Source organism: Haemorhous mexicanus, chromosome 4, assembly GCF_027477595.1.
Source record: "Haemorhous mexicanus isolate bHaeMex1 chromosome 4, bHaeMex1.pri, whole genome shotgun sequence".
NCBI lineage: Eukaryota > Metazoa > Chordata > Aves > Passeriformes > Fringillidae > Haemorhous > Haemorhous mexicanus.
The window spans coordinates 75,973,920-75,991,142 of record NC_082344.1 but is presented as its reverse complement, the minus strand read 5'-3'; the positions used below and the strand labels follow the sequence as shown (position 1 = coordinate 75,991,142).

General features: G+C 58.1%; 2 protein-coding genes across 5 annotated transcripts; one reads left to right on the top strand and one right to left on the bottom strand.

Annotated features, from left to right (window-relative positions):
- Window positions 1-1,410: 1,410 nt before the first annotated feature.
- Window positions 1,411-5,588, top strand: NAGK (N-acetylglucosamine kinase). Of its 4 annotated transcripts, none has more exons than XM_059845535.1 (10): window positions 1,412-1,545; window positions 1,847-1,931; window positions 2,613-2,711; window positions 2,795-2,936; window positions 3,045-3,155; window positions 3,512-3,624; window positions 4,468-4,555; window positions 4,825-4,922; window positions 5,027-5,105; window positions 5,235-5,588. In XM_059845535.1, exons 1-10 carry the CDS (start codon window positions 1,517-1,519, stop codon window positions 5,246-5,248), a joined length of 858 nt encoding a protein of 285 aa, XP_059701518.1. In that variant the 5' UTR covers window positions 1,412-1,516; the 3' UTR covers window positions 5,249-5,588. The 4 variants fall into 4 exon arrangements, with proteins under 4 accessions (XP_059701520.1, XP_059701518.1, XP_059701517.1 ...); XM_059845534.1 differs by having other exon boundaries at window positions 5,180-5,588; XM_059845537.1 differs by lacking the exon at window positions 5,027-5,105 and having other exon boundaries at window positions 1,411-1,545; window positions 5,180-5,588.
- Window positions 5,589-6,903: 1,315 nt separating this feature from the next.
- On the bottom strand, window positions 6,904-16,198 carry PAIP2B (poly(A) binding protein interacting protein 2B). Its single transcript, XM_059845533.1, has 4 exons — window positions 16,120-16,198; window positions 13,560-13,714; window positions 10,896-11,072; window positions 6,904-9,539 (listed from the first exon to the last, which is right to left on the bottom strand). Exons 2-4 carry the CDS (start codon window positions 13,701-13,703, stop codon window positions 9,483-9,485), a joined length of 378 nt encoding a protein of 125 aa, XP_059701516.1. The 5' UTR covers window positions 13,704-13,714; window positions 16,120-16,198; the 3' UTR covers window positions 6,904-9,482.
- Between the last annotated feature and the right edge of the window lie 1,025 nt (window positions 16,199-17,223).

Here is a 17,223-nt window from a genome sequence, read left to right as displayed (position 1 = left end):
TCCATCCATTCATCCATCCATCCATCCATCCCTCCATCCATCCATCCATCATCCATCCATCCATCCCTCCATCCATCCCTCCCTCCATCCATCCATCCATCCATCCATCCATCCATCCATCCATCCATCATCCATCCCTCCCTCCCTCCCTCCCTCCATCCCTCCATCCATCCATCCATCCCTCCATCCACCCATCCCTCCATCCATCCATCCCTCCATCCATCCATCCCTCCATCTCCCCCCGCCTCTCTCCCTCCTCTCCCTCCCTCCCTGTCCCCGGGGCGGGGTCAGCGCCGCTCGCGCGGCTGTCACCGCTGTCATCACTGCCACCTCTGCCATCACTGCCACCTCTGCCATCACCGTCACCTCTGTCCCCCGCCGAGCCCAGCGGGGCCCTCAGGACCTCAGCTGCGACCCCGCTGCCCCGGGGAGGGGGGACCGGCAGTGGCTGCGGAGGGACCCTGGGGGGAGGGGACAGAGGGGACACCAGGGACAGAGGGGACACGGCAGCTGCTGCCCCACGGACACGTCCCAAACCCTTCCGAGGGGACAGAAGGGACAGGGGGACACCCTTAGCTCGCCCCGGGAAGGAGAGGAGGAGTGTGAGGGGGGCTCTGTGCCGGGAGGGAACGGGGGGTTTGTCACGCGTGGGGTACAGGGGGATTTTGGGGAGTTCTCACGGGTGGGTACGGGGGGATTTGGGGGATTTCTGGGGTGTGAATACGGGGGGATTGGGGGGATTTGTCATGGGTGGGTACGGGGGGATTGGGGGGATTTGTCACGAGTGGGTACGGGGGGATTGGGGGGATTTGTCACGGGGGGGTACAGGGGGACTTGGGGGATTTGTCACGGGTGGGTACAGGGGAATTGGGGGATTTCTCACCGGTGGGTACGGGGTGATTTGGGGGATTTCTCACGAGTGGGTATGGAGGGATTTGGGGAATTTCTCACAGGTGGGTACGGGGGGATTTGGGGGATTTCCCACGGGTGGGTACGGGGGGATTTGGGGGATTTCCCACGGGTGGGTACGGGGGGATTTGGGAAATTTCTCACAGGTGGGTACGGGGGGATTTGGGGGATTTCCCACGGGTGGGTAGGGGGGGATTTGGAGGATTCACCGCAGCCCGCGGCCCCACTCGCGCGGGGCAGTGTCCTCGGCGTGTCCGTGGGGCCAGCAGCGCCCCGTGCGCGGGGCCGTGCCGAGGATGGGGTCTCGGTGCCATCGCGGTCCCCGGGAGGGGACGGACGGGGACAGGGAGGGGACACACGGACCCGGAGCGGGCGGGGGGCGGAGCCAACGCGGGGAGGCGTGGTCACGGACGGGAATGACGGTACTCTTTGCCCATATATGGAAATGGGGCGTGACTATGGGTGGAGCCACGTGAACGGGCGTGTCTATGGGACGTGGCCGCTAGTGGGCGTGGCCACCACCCATAAGCAGTCATGGGCGTGGCCCTGGGTGTGGCCCCCGCCCCAGGGCGTGTCCCGGGCGGGGGCGGGGCCAGTGGCGGCCGCGATGGCGTCGCTGTTCGGCGGCGTGGAGGGGTGAGGGGCGCGGCGCGGGCGGGGGGGCTCCGGGGGCTCCGCACCCCCAAACCCATCGCCCCGCCCAGGCACCCCCAAACCGGGGGGACCGGGGGGAGGCAGCCGATGGAGGGGGGCTCGGATGGACCCCCCAGGACCGGCCCCTGCCCCCGGGTGGGGGTCAGCACCCCCAATTCAGGGCCCCCCGAGTGACCCCAAGGGGAGATGAGAGGGGGGCGGGGGGGCTCAGCGGGGTCCCCCCGCTCGGTGGGACGGGGGACAGCGGGGTGGTGCTGGCAGTGTCCCCCCCCTCTCTCCGCAGCGGGGGCACCCACTCCAGGGTGGTGCTGGTGTCCGGGGATGGCCAAATCCTGGCCGAGACCGAGGGACCCTGCACCAACCACTGGGTGAGCTGGGGGACAGCCCTGTCCCCAGCCTGGGGTGGGACACGGGGACAGGGGACGGGGCACGGGGAGGGGGTTTGGGACATGGAGATATGGGATATGGAGATGGGTTTGGGACATGGAGATATGGGATATGGAGATGGGTTTGGGACATGGAGATATGGGATATGGAGATGGGTTTGGGACGTGAAGATGGGTTTCAGACACGGAGTGGGACGTGGGACACTGAGCGGGGTTTGGGACGCAGGGTGGAGGGTTTGGGACATGGAACAGAGTGTGGAACATGGAGATACGGGATTTAGAGATGGCTTTGGGACATGGAGCTAGGTTTGGGACATGGAACGGGATGTGGGACATGGAAATGGGTTTGGGACACAGAGTGTCGCTGTTTCTGGTTGTCCCCAAACTCACGGACACTTGGGTGGGACACAGCCACTGCAGACGGTGCCGTGGTGTCCCTGTGCCCAAAAACCCTCATGGGACCCCTGGGATGGCACCTGGGTGGCCTCAGGGTGTCCCAGCACCCAAAAACCCATGTGGGACCCTTGGGTGGCACTGGGGTGGCCTCACGGTGCCAAAAACCCATGTGGGACCCCCAGGGTGGCCTCAGGGTGTCCAAAACCCTGCATGGGACTCCTGGTGTGGCACCTTGGTGGCTCAGGGTGTCCCCTGGCCGTGTCACAGCTCATCGGCTCCGAGAAGTGCCTGGAGAGGATCGAGCGCATGGTCAGCGAGGCCAAGAGCAAAGCGGGCGCCGACCCCCAGGTGCCCCTGCGGTCCCTGGTGAGCCCCCCACGCTGTCCCCAAGCCCCGTGCCACCCCTCCCGGTGCCACCGCGGGGGTGACGGTGGCCCTGGGTGCGGCAGGGGCTGTCGCTGAGCGGAGGGGACCAGCAGGACGCCATCGGGAAGCTGACGGAGGAGCTGCAGCGCCGCTTCCCCCACCTGAGCCAGAGCTACTTCATCACCACCGACGCCGTGGGGGCCATGGCCACGGCCACCGACCACGGTGGGGAGTGCCCTGTCCCCCCTGTCCCTGTCCCGCTTTGTCCCTGGTGGCTGGGATGGCATTGGTGACATCGGGCACCGTGCCACCCCCGTGGGTGTCACCCCGCAGGTGGCATCGTGCTGATCTCGGGCACGGGCTCCAACTGCAAACTCATCAATCCTGACGGCTCCGAGACGGGCTGCGGCGGCTGGGGCCACATGATGGGGGACGAAGGTTCTGGTGAGCCCGGGGGGCACCGGGGAGGGGTGACCCCATTGCTGATCATCCATCCATCATCCATCATCCATGCATTATCCATCCATCCATCATCCATCATCCATCCATCCATCATCTCTCCATCCATCCATCCCTTCATCCATCCATCCATCCATCATCCATCCATCCATCATCCACCCATCCATCCCTCCATCCACCCATCCATCATCCACCCATCCATCCATCCCTTCATCCATCCATCCATTATCCATCCATCCATCCCTCATCCATCATCCATCCATCCATCCATCCATCCATCCATCCATTATCCATCCACCCATCCCTCCATCCATCCCTGACCCCGTTCCCGCTGTTCCCAGCCTACTGGATCGCTCACCAGGCTGTGAAGATGGTCTTTGACTGCATGGACAACCTGGAGGTGCCGCCCCACGACGTCGCCTACGTCAGGCAGGCCATGTTCGACTACTTCCAGGTGCTGCCGGGGGTTGGGGGTCTTGGGGGGTTTGGGATGGGTTCTGGGGTCTTGGAATGGCTTTGAGATGGGTTTTGAGGGGTCTGAGATGGTTATCAGGGTGTTGGGATGGGTTTTGAGGTTCTTGGGGGCTTTGGGATGGGTATCAGGTGTCTTGGGTGGGTTGGGACGGGTTTTGGCTGTCTGGAGGGGTTTGGGAGGGGTGTTGGGGTTCTGGAGGGGTTTGGGATGGGTTTTGAGGGATCTGGGATGGATATCGGGGTGTTGGGATGGGTTTTGGGTTCTTGGGGGGGTTTGGGATGTGTTCTGGGGTCTTGGAATGGCTTTGAGATGGGTTTTGAGGGATCTGGGATGGGTCTTGGGTTCTTGGGGGGCTTTGGAATTGGTGTCGGGGTCTTGGGGGGCTTTGGGATGGGTATCAGGTGTCTTGGGTGGGTTGGGATGGGTTTTGGTGGTCTAGAGGGGTTTTGGATCGGTTTTGAGGGATCTGGGATGGCTGTCAGGGTGTTGGGGAAATTTTGGGATGGGTATTGGGGTCTTGAGGGGCTTTGGGATGGGTGTCAAGGTCCTCAGGGGTTTTGGGATGGGTGTCAGGGTGCTGGGGGAGCTTTGGGATGGGTATCGGGGTCCTGGGTGGGGTCTGGGATGAGTATCAGGTCCTAGAGAGGTTTTGGGATGGGTGTTGGGGTCCAGGGGTGGCCCTGAGCCATGTTTTGGGGTCCTGGGGGGCTCAGGGCCGTGTGCCAGGATCTGGGGTCATTCCCAGCTGTACCCGGGAATGTTGGGGTGCCCAGGAGGGGTCCCCAGACCTCACCCATGGCCCCCCTGCCCCTGACCCCACAGATCTCGGACAGGATGGGGCTCCTGACCCACCTCTACCGCACCTTCGAGAAGTCCAAATTTGCGGGATTTTGCCAGAAACTGGCAGAGGGTAGGGAAACCCCTTCCCAGGGAATGACCCCGTCCCTGTCACCTGTTTGTCCCTGTCCCTTTGTCCCTACCCCCGTTTGTCCCCATTCTCATTGTCCCTGTCCCCTTGTCCCTGTCCCCTTGTCCCTCCCGCTGCCACTCCCCGCTCTCTGCCCCGGGCGCACCTTGACCCCGAGCACCCTCCACCCTCCTCGGGGTGGGGACACCCAGGTGCCACCCCCGGGGGGGGCACAGAGGAGTGTCCCACCTCGCCATGGGTGCCACCCCCAGGTGCCCAGCTCGGTGACCCCCTGTGCTGCCACATCTTCACCAAGGCGGGTGAGGTGCTGGCGCGCCACGTGGTCGCCGTGCTGCCCAAAATCCACCAGGTGAGGCCACGCCCGGAGGTGCCGGCGGTGCCACCGCCCCCTGCCGGGTGTCCCCACCCCCGCGGCGGTGCCACCGTCCCCCTCTGAGCGCTGCCACCCCGCAGAGCCTGTTCCTGGGCGAGCTGGGGCTGCCCATCGTGTGCGTGGGCTCGGTGTGGAACAGCTGGGAGCGCCTGCAGGCGGGTGAGCAGCGGGGCCGGCCGCGCCTTGGCGGGGCTCGGGTTCGGGGTCACCCGTGACCCCCCCCGGTGTCGTAGGGTTCATCCAGGTGCTGGAGCAGGCGCGGGACGAGGCTCCCGGGGATTTCTCCAGGTTCAGCCTGCTGAAGCTGAAGCGCTCCTCGGCGCTGGGGGGAGCGCGGCTGGGAGCCAGGAACGTGGGCACGGCGCTGCCGCTGGATCGCGCCGGGAACGTGGACGTGTTCTACACGCACGTGTTCTGAGAGCGGGACCCGAACCGGGACAGCGCCCCGAACCGGGACAGCGCCCCGAAACCGGGACAGCGCCCCGAACCGGGACAGCGCCCCGAAACCGGGACAGCGCCCCGAACCGGCCCCGGAGCCAGCCCCGGAGGGAGCGGGAGGGGCTGTGGGGTGTGTTTGTGGGGTGTGTGGGGTGTGTGGGGTGTGTGGGGTGTGTGGTTCGGCAATAAAACGGTTGCACTGGCCCAGGGGAGTGGGAATGGGGCGGGAATGGGGCGGGAATAGGATGGGGGAGTGGGGATGGGGATGGGAATGGGATGGGAATGGAGATGGAGGAGTGGGAATGGGGGGAATGGGGTGGGAATGGAGATGGAGGACCTTGGGAATGGGAATGGGGTAGGAATAGGAGGGGGAGTGGGAATGGGGATGGGAATGGGATGAGAAGGTGGGAATGGGAGAGTAGGATTGGGGATGGGAATGGGGTGGGAATAGGATGGGGGAGGGGGAATGGGGATGGGAATGGAGATGGAGGAGTGGGAATGGGCCAGGAATGGGGTGGGAATAGGATGGGGGAGTGGGGGTGGGAATGGCATGGGGAGGTGGGAATGGGGATGGAGGAGTGGGAATGGGATAGGGAGGTGGGAATGGGAGAGTAGGATTGGGGATGGGAATGGGGTGGGAATGGAAACTGGGATGGAAATGGGAATGGGGGAGACAGAATGGGGTAGGAATGGGGATGGGGGAGTGGGAATTGGAGAGTGGGAATGGGGTGGGAATGGGGATGGGAGAATGGGAATGGGGTGGGAATGGGGTTGGGAGGTTGGGAGTGGAAATGGGAAAGGGGAAGTGGGAATGGGGTGGGATAGAGAGTGTGGGAATGGGGCAGGATGGGACCAGGAGTGAGGGAATGGGGCAGGATGGGGATGGAAGAGTGGGGATAGGGAGTGGGAATGAGACCATGGAATGGGGCAGAATGAGGATGGGAATGTGGGAATGGGGCAGGATGGGACCAGGAGTGAGGGGATTGGGCAGGATGGAGATGGGAGTTTGGGAATGGGAGTGTGGGAATGGGATGAGCATGGGAGAGTGGGAATGGGGCAGGATAGCGATGGGCCAGGATAGAAATGGCACGGGGATAGGGGATTTGGAATGGGATTGGGATTGGGAATGGAAATGTGAACAGGATTGGGAAGGGGAATGGGACTGGGGTGGGAGGGCTCTGCATCCAAGGAAAAGCAGGAAGGAGGAAATCCCAAAGACTGGGATCAGGGATGACATCCATGACCTGGGAATGGACGTGGAGCTGCTGGAGCAGCTTTTGGGGGAACTCCCACTTAAAAGGGGAAAGGAAAAAAGGGAAAAAATTCCTTTTGGGTTCTTTTTACCGGGAATCAAAAGTGCCCAGAAAGGTGAAAGTGCTGGAAAATCCTGCAGGAGCTTTTCCAGGAGGGGAATTCCCAAGCAGAGCCTCCAAACTGGGAATGACTGGGATCACTGGGTGGGGTGGCCAGACCCTCTCATGGAGACCCCGCAGTTTTCCAAGGAAAACTCCGGCCCTGCTCCCTTCCAAAAAAAGTTTATTTGGGATAACACCTCGTTCAAAATTTACAGCGTTGGGGGGGGTGGGGAAAGGAGGGAACTGGGGGAGAAATCCAAGGAAAACCGGGAAAAAGAGGAGGGGAAAAGGTGGGATGGCTCCAGAGGATGGATCCCGTCCTGCCCAGCCAAAACCGGCCCCAGGTGGGGTTTGTGGGGCGGGGTTTCCATGGGGCCGCTGCTTCCAGAGGGGCTGGGAAAAGCGGGAAGCGCCGGGAATTCCATGAGCTCAGCCCTGTTCACGCTCCGGCGGCCCCGATCCCGCTGATCCATCGAGTGCTTCGCTCAGGGGATGGGGATTTTCAGGGATGAGCAGCAGGAATGGGGCTGGTGAGGCTGTTTTCCCAGGCTTCCCCAGCCCAGCAGCTCCCACATTCCCTGGAAAAGGGTTCTGGAGCCTGGAATGCTCCTGGCTCCTCTGGGACCCCGAGAAGGTCCCATTTTCCAGGGATGGGGGTTTGTAACCATGGGAGGCTCCTGCTTTCCCTGGATAGGGATTCCCAATCCCAAAAAATTCCTGATTTCCTTGGATAGGGGTTCCCAATCCCAAAGAGCTCCTACTTTCTCCAGGCAGACATTCCCAATCCCAAAAAGTTCCTGATTTCCCTGGACAGGGATTTCTGGCCCCGAGGAGCTCCTGATTTCCTCGGATAGGGATTCCCAATCCCAAAAAGCCTCTCATTTCCTTGGATGAGGATTCCTGACCTCAAGGAGCTCCTCTTTATCCTCTGTAGGGATTTCCAATCCCAAAACATTCCCCATTTCTCTGGATAGGCATTCCCAATCCCAAAAATATCCTGACTTCCTTGGATAGGGATTTCTTTCTTCTCGGGAAGCTCCCACTTTCCCTGGACTGGGATTCCCAATCCCAAAGAGTTCCTGATTTCTCTGGATAGGGATTTCTGACCTTGGGAAGCTCCTGCTCTCCTTGGACAGGAATTTCCTATCCCAAAAAGTTCCTGATTTCCCTGGACAAGGAATCCCAATCCCAAAAAGTTCCTGATTTCCCTGGACAGGAATTTCTGACCTTGGGAAGCTCCTGCTCTCCTTGGACAGGGATTTCCAATTCCAGGAAGTTCCTGATTTCCTTGGATGAGGATTCCCAACCCCAAGGAGCTCCTAGTTTTCCTCTGTAGGGATTTCCAATCCCAAAACATTCCCCATTTCTCTGGATAGGCATTCCCAATCCCAAAGAGCTCCCACTTTCTCTGGATAGGGATTCCCAATTTCAGGAAGTTCCTGATTTCTGACCTTGGGAAGTTCCTGATTTCCTTAGACAGGAATTTCCAATCCCAAAGAGTTCCAGATTTCCCTGGACAGGGATTTCTGACCCCGAGGAGCTCCTGATTTCCTTGGATAGGGATTCCCAATCCCAAAACATTCCTGATTTCCCTGGATAGGGTTTCTGACCTTGGGAAGCTCCTGCTCTCCTTGGACAGGGATTTCCAATCCCAAAAATTTCCTGGTTTCTTTGGATAGAGGTTCCCAATCCCACGGAGTTCCTGATTTCCCTGGACAGGGATTCCCAGCCCCAAGGAGCTCCTGATTTCCTTGGATTTCTGACCCTTTTAGGACCCTGGGAGTGGCTGGGATTCAGGGACTTGCAGCTCCCATGGATTGGAAAGGAAATTCCCAGGATCAAATTCTGATGGAGACACGGATCCCACTCCAGGATCCTTGGAAAAGGGATCAGCACCAGGATATTCCCACCACATCCCAAAACACCCCTCATGCCAACAGAGGATACCTCTCTTTTCCCGGGAATTCAGTTTTCCTTGGATTTTCACCCGTGAGGAATGAGGGCTGTAGTGTTGGATGAGCTGAGGAATTCCTTAAGGGGAAGAGGAATTTGGGGAAATCCAGGTTTCCCTAAAAACCTCTGGAATTGGCAGGATCCCCCTGCTCAGCTTCCATAGGGAGGGATTTCAGGATTGCACCTTGGAACCCTTCACTTCCAGCAGGGGAAAATCCCATTCCAGAAAAACCAGGGAAAATTCCGCTCCAGAAAATCAGGGAAAATCACATCCCAAAAGATCAGGGAAAATCCAGTGCAGCTCCCAACCCTACAAGCAGGAAAACCTGATTTTCCCAGGATTGATTCCCCATGATTTTTCCATGCTTTTCTCGTGGTTTTCCCATTATTTTTTCCATTCTTTTCCCCAAGATTTTTCCACGATTTTCCTGTGATCTTTCCATTATTTCCTCCAAGATTTTTCCATGATTTTGCAGTGATTTTCCCATGATTTTCCCATTATTTTTCCCAAGATTTTCCCATTATTTTGCAGTGATTTTCCCACGACTTTTCCATGATTTTTCCCAAGATTTTCCTGCTGGCGGCGTCACCGCAAATCCCCGGAAGCCAAAAACTGCCAAGAAAAAGTGAGGAAAAGCCAGGAAAAGAAAAAAAAAAATAGGGAAAACCAGAAGTACTTGGAGCTGGAGCAGATCCCGGTGCTGGAGCCACTCCGGGCTCTTCCCGTGTCCCAACTTTTCCCTGGAGCAGGGATTCAGTCTCTGGCCAGGCCATTCCCGAATTTCCGAGGTCAGTACTTCACTCCGGGAACGAATTCCTTGGCATCTGGATTCAAGTTGCTTTTGCTCTGGAAAAAGGGATGGGAATGGGATCTGTCAGTGTTGGGAATTCCAGGGATTCCTGGGATGGGTCAGGGGTTCCCGAGGTTTGGGGTCTCGGGTTGGATTGGGAACATCTGGGGTTTCTGTGGGAAGTGGGATCAGGTGGAGAGCAAATTTATGGAATTTATGGAATGGTTTGGGTGGGAAGGGATCCTTAAATCCCATCCTTGAATCCCATCCCAATCCCATCCTTAAATTTCATCCACTCCTAATGTTCCAGGTGGATCCAACCTGGCCTTGGACACTTCCAGGGATCCAGGGGCAATTCCAGGGAAGGACAATTCCAGGGCTGGGACAAATCCAGGGGCAGAATTCCAGGGATAGGCCAATCCCAGGGATGGGACAGTTCCATGGATGGGACAATTTTAAGGATGGGAGAATTCCAGGGATTGGATCATTCCAAGGATGGGACAATTCCTGTGACAAAATTCCAGGGATTGAACAATTTCAGGTTTAGGAAAATTCCAGGGATGGGACAATTCCAAGGATTGGACAATTTTAAGGATGGGACAATTCCAGGGGTAGAATTCCAGGGAAGGGAGAATTCCCAGGATTGGTCAATTCCAGGGATAGGAAAATTCCAGGCATTGGACAATTTCAAGGATGGGACAATTCCAGGCACAGAATTCCAGGGATGGGACAATTGCAGAGATGGAATTTCAAGGATGGGAGAATTCCATGGACAGGACAATTCCAGGGATTGGGTAATTCCAAGGATGGGACAAATCCAGGGGTAGAATTCCAGGGATGGGAGAATTGCAAGGACGGGCCAATCCCAGGGATGTGACAATTCCAGGGATGGGACAATTCCAGGGATAGAATTCCAAGCATGGGAGAATTCCATGGACAGGACAGTTCCATGGATTGGACAATTTTAAGGATGGGACAATCCCAAGAATGGGCCGATTCCAGGGATGGGACAATTCCAGGCATTGGACAATTCCCAGGATTGGTCAATTCCAGGAATAGGAGAATTCCAGGCATTGGACAATTTCAAGGATGGGACAATTCCAGGGATGGGAGAATTCCAAGGATGTGACAATTCCAAGGACGGGACAATTCCGAGACCGGGCCAATTCCCAGGATTGGTCAATTCCAGGGATAGCAGAATTCCATGGATGGGACAATTCCAGGAACAGAAGAATTCCAAGACTGGAACAATTCCAGGGATGGGACAATTCCTTTGAAAAAATTCCAGGGATGGGACCATTCCAAGGATTGGACAATTTTAAGGATGGGACAATGCCGAGAATGGGCCGATCCCAGGGATGGGAGAATTCCAGGGATGGGAGAATCCCAAGGCCAATCCCAGGGGTCCTCACCAGGATGTCCTCGGATCCGTGTCCGTCGCCCACGGAGAGGCCGTGGAGCTGCTGCTGGAGCTGCCCCATTCCCTGGGGAAGATCCCGCGCCGGGATGAACCAATCCTGGTCCTCCTCCTCCAGCATCTCCTGGAAGCAGCGATCCAGGAATTCCTGCTCCTGCAGCTCCTCCTCCACCTGCCCGGAGACATTCCATGGGAAGAGCCTGCAGCTCCGAGGAGCTCATGGAATTCTTGAGGCTGGAAAAGCCCTCAGAGATCCACTGAATCCGTCAAATCCCGCCGGGAACGGGGATCCCAGCTCTTTTCCAAGAGGAATATTCCCAGTTTTCCCAGCTTCCCTCTCATCCCACCACCGTTCCCAAATCCCGATTTCCACCCAGCTCCCCCTGTCAGGGAATTGTGGAGCTCCAGAAGGTCCCTGAACCTCCCTTTTTTTCCAGGAATTCCAGGAATGGTGGAGGTGATCCCAGAGCTGGAATTCCTGGAGCTGCCCAGGCAGGGATGTGGAAGCAGAGGATGGGGTTGGGAATCACAGCTGCTCCCATTTTTTCCTGTTTTTTTCTGGATTTAGGAGACTCCAAGAGGAGCCAATCCTCAAAATTTTGATCCACAAAATGTTGGGAAAAGCCTGAGTTTTTCATGTTCACCTGGAAAATCCAGGGAATTCTCGGAGTTCCTGAAGGGGCTCCAGGACTGGGGACCAGGGATGGAGGGACAGGACACAGGGAATGGCTTCCCACTGGAAAACTGGAATTTCGCTGGGATTTGGGAAGGAAATCCTGCAGAAAAATCGGGATCTAAAATCCAAATATCCCAGGAATGTCAGCTCATCCCGGAAGGAGGATGATTATCCCAGGATTCTGCACATCCAGGTGAACATTCCCTGTTTTCCAGCACGGATGTTTCCCTCAGCTCCGTCCTGCGCTGGATCCATGGGAAAGGAATTTCGGGATCCATTGGAAAGGAGTTTCTGGATCCATGGGAATTTCCGGATCCATGGGAATGGAGTTTCTGGATCCATGGGAAAGGGCTGGAAAAGCACCTGGAGAGCTCCATCCCATTGGATGGATACCCCAAATCCCAGCTGGAAAATCCAGGGAAGCCTTTGGAAAATTCAGGAAGAGGGAAAACCTCTGGAGGAAAATCCAGCCCCAAAGCCATGGAATGGGAATGTGGGAATTCCCTTTTCCCAGCCTTCCTGGACAGCCTGGAGTTGGGAATTGGAGCTTGGGAATGTTTTAGGGAAGGGAGGAGTATCCAGGGAAAAGCTCCTTCCTCTCCCAGGTGTCCAAGGTGTTTCCAGCTCCTGGAATGACTCCAGGGAATGTCCTGGGGTTGGGATGAGGATCCAAAGCTCTTCCAGGTCATTATTCCCAAATTTCGGAGCTGTTTCAGTCCCAGCACAACATCCCAGGAGCTCTGCCCGCTCCAGAAATTCCCTGAAATCCAGGATTTCACCCCAAACTGGGATCACCCAAATTCCAGGGGGTGATCCCGAGGAAAGGGAAGGAGAATCCCAAAACCGCGGGAGAAGGGAATGGTGATGCCACCCCCCCTCGGGAAGGATCAAAGGGATTTTTTCCCAGTTTTTTCCAGGTTTTTCCAAGCGGATCCAACACTCTGCCCCGAGCCACCTTTTCCCAACAAAGCACAACATTCCCAGATCGTTTTCCCTATGGATACACACGGAACTGGGAATCACCCCAGGCTGAAATCCACCCTGAATCCAGAGAATTCCTGGATGTAGGAATTCTCTGGGAATCACCTCCAAGCTGAAATCTGCCCCATTCCCAAATCCCAAGAATTCCTGGATGTGGGAATCTCTGGGAATCAGCCCCAAGCTAAAATCCACCTTGGAGAATTCCCAGCTGTAGGAATTTCTGGGAATCACTCCCAGGCTGAAATCCACCCTGAATCCCAAGAATTCCTGGATGTGGGAATCTCTGGGAATCACCTCAGGCTGAACCCGAATCCTGCGAGTTCCCAAATGTGGGAATGTCTGGGAATCAACCCCAGGATGAAATCTGCCCTGTTCCCAAATCCCAGGAATTCCTGGATGTGGAATTCTCTGGGAATGAATCCCAGGCTGAAATCTGCCCTGAATCCTGAGAATTCCCAAATGTGGGAATCCCTGGAAATCACCACAGGCTGAAATCTGCCCTGTTCCCAAATCCCACGAATTCCTGAATGTGGGAGTGTCTGGGAATCACCACAGGCTGAAATCCTCCCAGAATCCCAAGAATTCCTGGACGTGGGAATTCTCTGGGAATCACCTCCAAGCTGAAATCTGCCCCATTCCCAAATCCCAAGAATTCCTGGATGTGGGAATCTCTGGGAATCACTCTAGGTTGAACCCAAATCCTGAGAATTCCTGGATATAGAATTCTGTGGGAATCACTCCCAGGCTGAAATCCGTCCTGTTCCCAAATCCTGAGAGTTCTGGAATGTGAAAATGTTCTGGGAATCACCCCCAGGGCTGAACCTGAATCCAGAGAATTCCCGGATGTGGGAATCTCTGGGAATTGCTCTTGGCTGAATTCCCGGCTCTGGGAATCTCCGGGAATCCCTCCCAGGCTGAAGCCAAACCCCAGGAATTCCCGGCTCTGGGAATCACCCCAGGCTGAAGCCAAACCCCAGGAATTCCCGGCTCTGGGAATCTCACCTGCCGGTTGAAGTCCTCCTCGTTCTCCATCCACATGTACTCAGCAAAGGGATTGTTCTCCTTCTCCTCGTGCCCATTCCCAACCGGATCCTCCTTGGATTTGGGGTTGGACGCCGTGGTGCTGGCGAGCTCGGAGCCATTCATCCTTAGGGACTCTGGGATGAGGGATTTGGGAATGAGGGAGCAGCTGGAGATCCCAAAGCCAGCCCCGATCCCACGGGATTCCACTGTGGGAGCCATTCCCTGGTTCCTGTCCCTCTGTCCCTTGTCCCCAGTCCCTCTCCAGCTCTCCTGGAGCCCCTCCAGGGACTCTGAGAATTCCCTGGAATTGTCCCTTCTCCAGGGGAACATTCCGAGCTCTCCCAGAACAGAGGGGCTCCAGAATCCTGGAATGCTTTGGGTGGGAAGAGACCTGAAATCCCATCCAGCCCCACCAGGGACACCTCCCACCATCCCAGGGGGATCCAAATCCATCCAACCTTGCCTTGGACATTCCCAGGGATCCAGGGGCAGCCACAGCAAATCTGGGAATTCCAGCCCAGCCAGCAATTCCTTGCCAAGATCCCAGCCCAGTCTCCCCTTTCCCAGTGGCAGCCATTCCCTGGCTCCTGTCCCTCTGTCCCTTGTCCCCAGTCCCTCTCCAGCTCTCCTGGAGCCCCTTCATGGACTCTGAGGATTCCCTGGAATTTTCCCTTCTCCAGGGAAACATTCCCAGCTCTCCCAGCCTGGCTTGCAGCATCTCCATGGCACAGGAAGGGTTAACCAGCAGAATTCCTTCCCAAAATCCATCCCTGGGGAAAATCCATTCCCTGTTGAGCAGGAGCAGCAATTCCAGCTGGGAATTCCACAGGGAATTCATCCCTGGCTCTGCTTCCCAACGCCATTCCCTCTGGAAAAGCAGGGAGGGAAGCCCAGCTTGGATTTGGGATCTCAGATCCCTTTTCCCACCAGAACCATTCCACAATTCCAGGATTCCATCCACGGTTTTGCCACTGCTCCCAAAATCCCAAATCCCACGGGAACAGGCGGGACCAGGACAGGGAACAGGCAGCTCCTGGGACTCTGGAGCTGGAATTCTCCCGGGATTCCACAGCTGGAATTCTCCCGGGAGCGGCGGCAGGTCCGGGCTTGTCCCATCCCAGTGGGAATGGCTGAGCCAGGATGAGCCCTGGGGGTTTTCATCATTCCCAAAATTTCCTGGGAAGGGAAAATCCCACTTCCCTCCCTTCCTGCTCCTGACAGGAGCCCTGGATTGGGTTGGAAATCTGGGAGGATTCCCAAAGGGTTAAATCTTCCTGGAACTGGAAAAGGCTGGGAAATCTGGGAATGTTCCCCTGGAGAAGGGAAAAATCCAGGGAATTCTCAGAGTCCCTGAGGGGGCTCCAGGAGAGCTGGAGAAGGAAAAAGGGGAAAAGGGGAAAAAATTGAGAAAAAAAGGGGGAAAATGGGGGGAAAATGGGAGAAAAATGGGAAAAAAGGTGGGGGGGGAGGAATGGAAAAGGGAATGGTTGGATTTTAGGGATAGGGATTATAAAAAAGGGGGACAAGGCCTGCAGGGACAGGAGCCAGGGAATGGCTCCCACTGGGAAAGGGGAGATTGGGCTGGGATCTTGGCAAGGAATTGCTGGCTGGGCTGGAATTCCCAGAGAATCCCTGGATCCCAAGGTTGGATCCACCTGGGATGGTGGAAAACGTCCCTGGATGGGATTTAAGGTTTTTTCCAACCCCAAACCATTCCAGGATTGCATGAAAACCCCAAATTCCCCAAACGTGGATGTTTCCAGGATCACCCTCCAAATCCCATAGTTTAATCTGGAGATTTTATCCCAAACACCCCAAGGAGTGTGGGAAAGCCTTTCCCAAATCCTGGGATTTGGGATCCTGGACACACAGCCAGGTGTCCCCACCTGGCCCTGCAGGCTGGGCTGGCATGGAAAAAATCCCAAATATCCCAGAAATATCCCAAATCCCGGCTGGAGGGGGAATTTGGGGGCAGAGACCTCCCCCAAACGTGAGTGTGCCACGGCCTGGGGGATCCACGGGGAATTGGGGTGTGCCTGACCCTATGGAATGGGAATGGGAACGGGAATGGGAATGGGATTGGGAACGGGAATGGGATGGAGAATGAGAATGGGTATGGGATGGGAATGGGAACGGGAAAGGATTGGGAATGGAATGGGAACGGGAATGGGATTGGGATGGGAATGGGAACGGGAATGGGATGGGGATTTGGATGGGAATGGAACTGGAATGGGAACGGGGTGCAGAAGCCGATCCCGGCCCACAACGAGCGGACTCCGGGGGCGCTTTCGTGATCCCGCGATGCCGCTCCCGGGGGTGCCGCGCCAGGAGCCCGAGCGGGGCCGGGCCGGAGTCCCCCGGAGCCCCCGGAGCCCGCGGGACAGCGGGGCCTGCTCGGGCCCGGAGCCCCCCGTGGCCCCGCCGGTGCCGCGGGCCGGTGTCCCCCGAGTGCCCCCGCGTCCCCCGGGCTGCGCTGCACTGCTCCCCCCGCGTGCACCGGGCGGTGTCCCCGGGGCTGCCCCCGCGTCCCCCCCGGTACCTCGGGCCCGGCCGGTGCCGCTCCGCGCTCTCCGCCGCCGCCAGGCCCCGCCCCTCCCGCCGCGGACACGCCCACGCTTCCCATTGGCCAGGCCCGCCGCGTAGCCCCACCCTCCAGCGCTCTGGTTGGACGGCACGGATATAAAGCGTGTTGCTATTGCGTCGCTCAGCCGTCAATCATGCGGTTAACCCCACCCATCAACCGGCGCTCTGGATTGGCTGCCGCCGGCTGCTCTGATTGGCCGAACGCACGCGTCTCCCACGTGGGGCAGACGAGCAGCGCGCGGGGGGCGGGGCGACGCGCGATGTAAATAACACCAAACGCCCCGCCCCCGCGGCTGGAGCGTGACTGACAGGCGCATCTCCCAATGGGGACAGGCGTCACATATCTGCCCCGCCGCGAGGGCGCGCTGGTAGAAGCACGCTGATTGGCTGATACATGTAAACACAGGGAGGGGGCGGGGTGGTCACGTGTCTTGCGCGTGGCTGGGGGTGGGGGGACAGGACACCGAGCTGTGACCCCCCCCGTGTTGGGGACACCGGGAAGGGGGGACCCGCCGGCACCCCGACATGGGGGAGCACAGGGGGGAGCCGGCTCTGGACCCCAGAACGGGGGGAGCACGGGGGGGAGCCGCCCCCCAGTTCTGAGCCCCCAAATCGGGGACACCCGGGGGGGGTTCCAGCCCCGCACCCCCAAACTGGGGTCAGGAACGGTTCACCCTGCCCTGTACCCCCAAATTTGGGTCAGGAACGGGGGGGATCCAGCCCTGCAGTTTTGGGGTCAGGAATTGGGGGGACTCGGCCCCGCAGCCCCAGGTTTGGGGTCAGGAACGGAGGGGGTCCAGCCCTGCACCCCCAAATTGGGGTCACTAACGGGGGGCGGCCCGCACCCCCATACTAGGGTCAGAAACCCGGCGGGCTGCACCCCCATATTGGGGTCAGGAATGGGGGGTCCAGCCCTGCACCCCCAGTTTTGGGGTCAGGAAGGGGGGGGTTTCCCCATCCCCGCACCCCCAGTTTTGGGGACACCGCCGGGGGGGTTTCCCCATCCCCGCACCCCAATATCGGGCAGAGCAGCGGAGGGGGGGACACCCCAAATTTTGGC

Coding starts and splice junctions, on each gene's coding strand:
- NAGK (XM_059845534.1), top strand. CDS start 1,517: ATGGCGTCGCTGTTCGGCGGCGTGGAGGG. Junction 3,625..4,467: donor CCATGTTCGACTACTTCCAG/GTGCTGCCGGGG, acceptor CTGACCCCACAG/ATCTCGGACAGGATGGGGCT. Junction 4,923..5,026: donor TGCTGCCCAAAATCCACCAG/GTGAGGCCACGC, acceptor GCCACCCCGCAG/AGCCTGTTCCTGGGCGAGCT.
- PAIP2B (XM_059845533.1), bottom strand. CDS start 13,703: ATGAATGGCTCCGAGCTCGCCAGCACCACGGCGTCCAACCCCAAATCC. Junction 11,073..13,559: donor AGGAGGACTTCAACCGGCAG/GTGAGATTCCCA, acceptor GTCTCCGGGCAG/GTGGAGGAGGAGCTGCAGGA. Junction 9,540..10,895: donor ACGGATCCGAGGACATCCTG/GTGAGGACCCCT, acceptor CCCTTTTTCCAG/AGCAAAAGCAACTTGAATCC.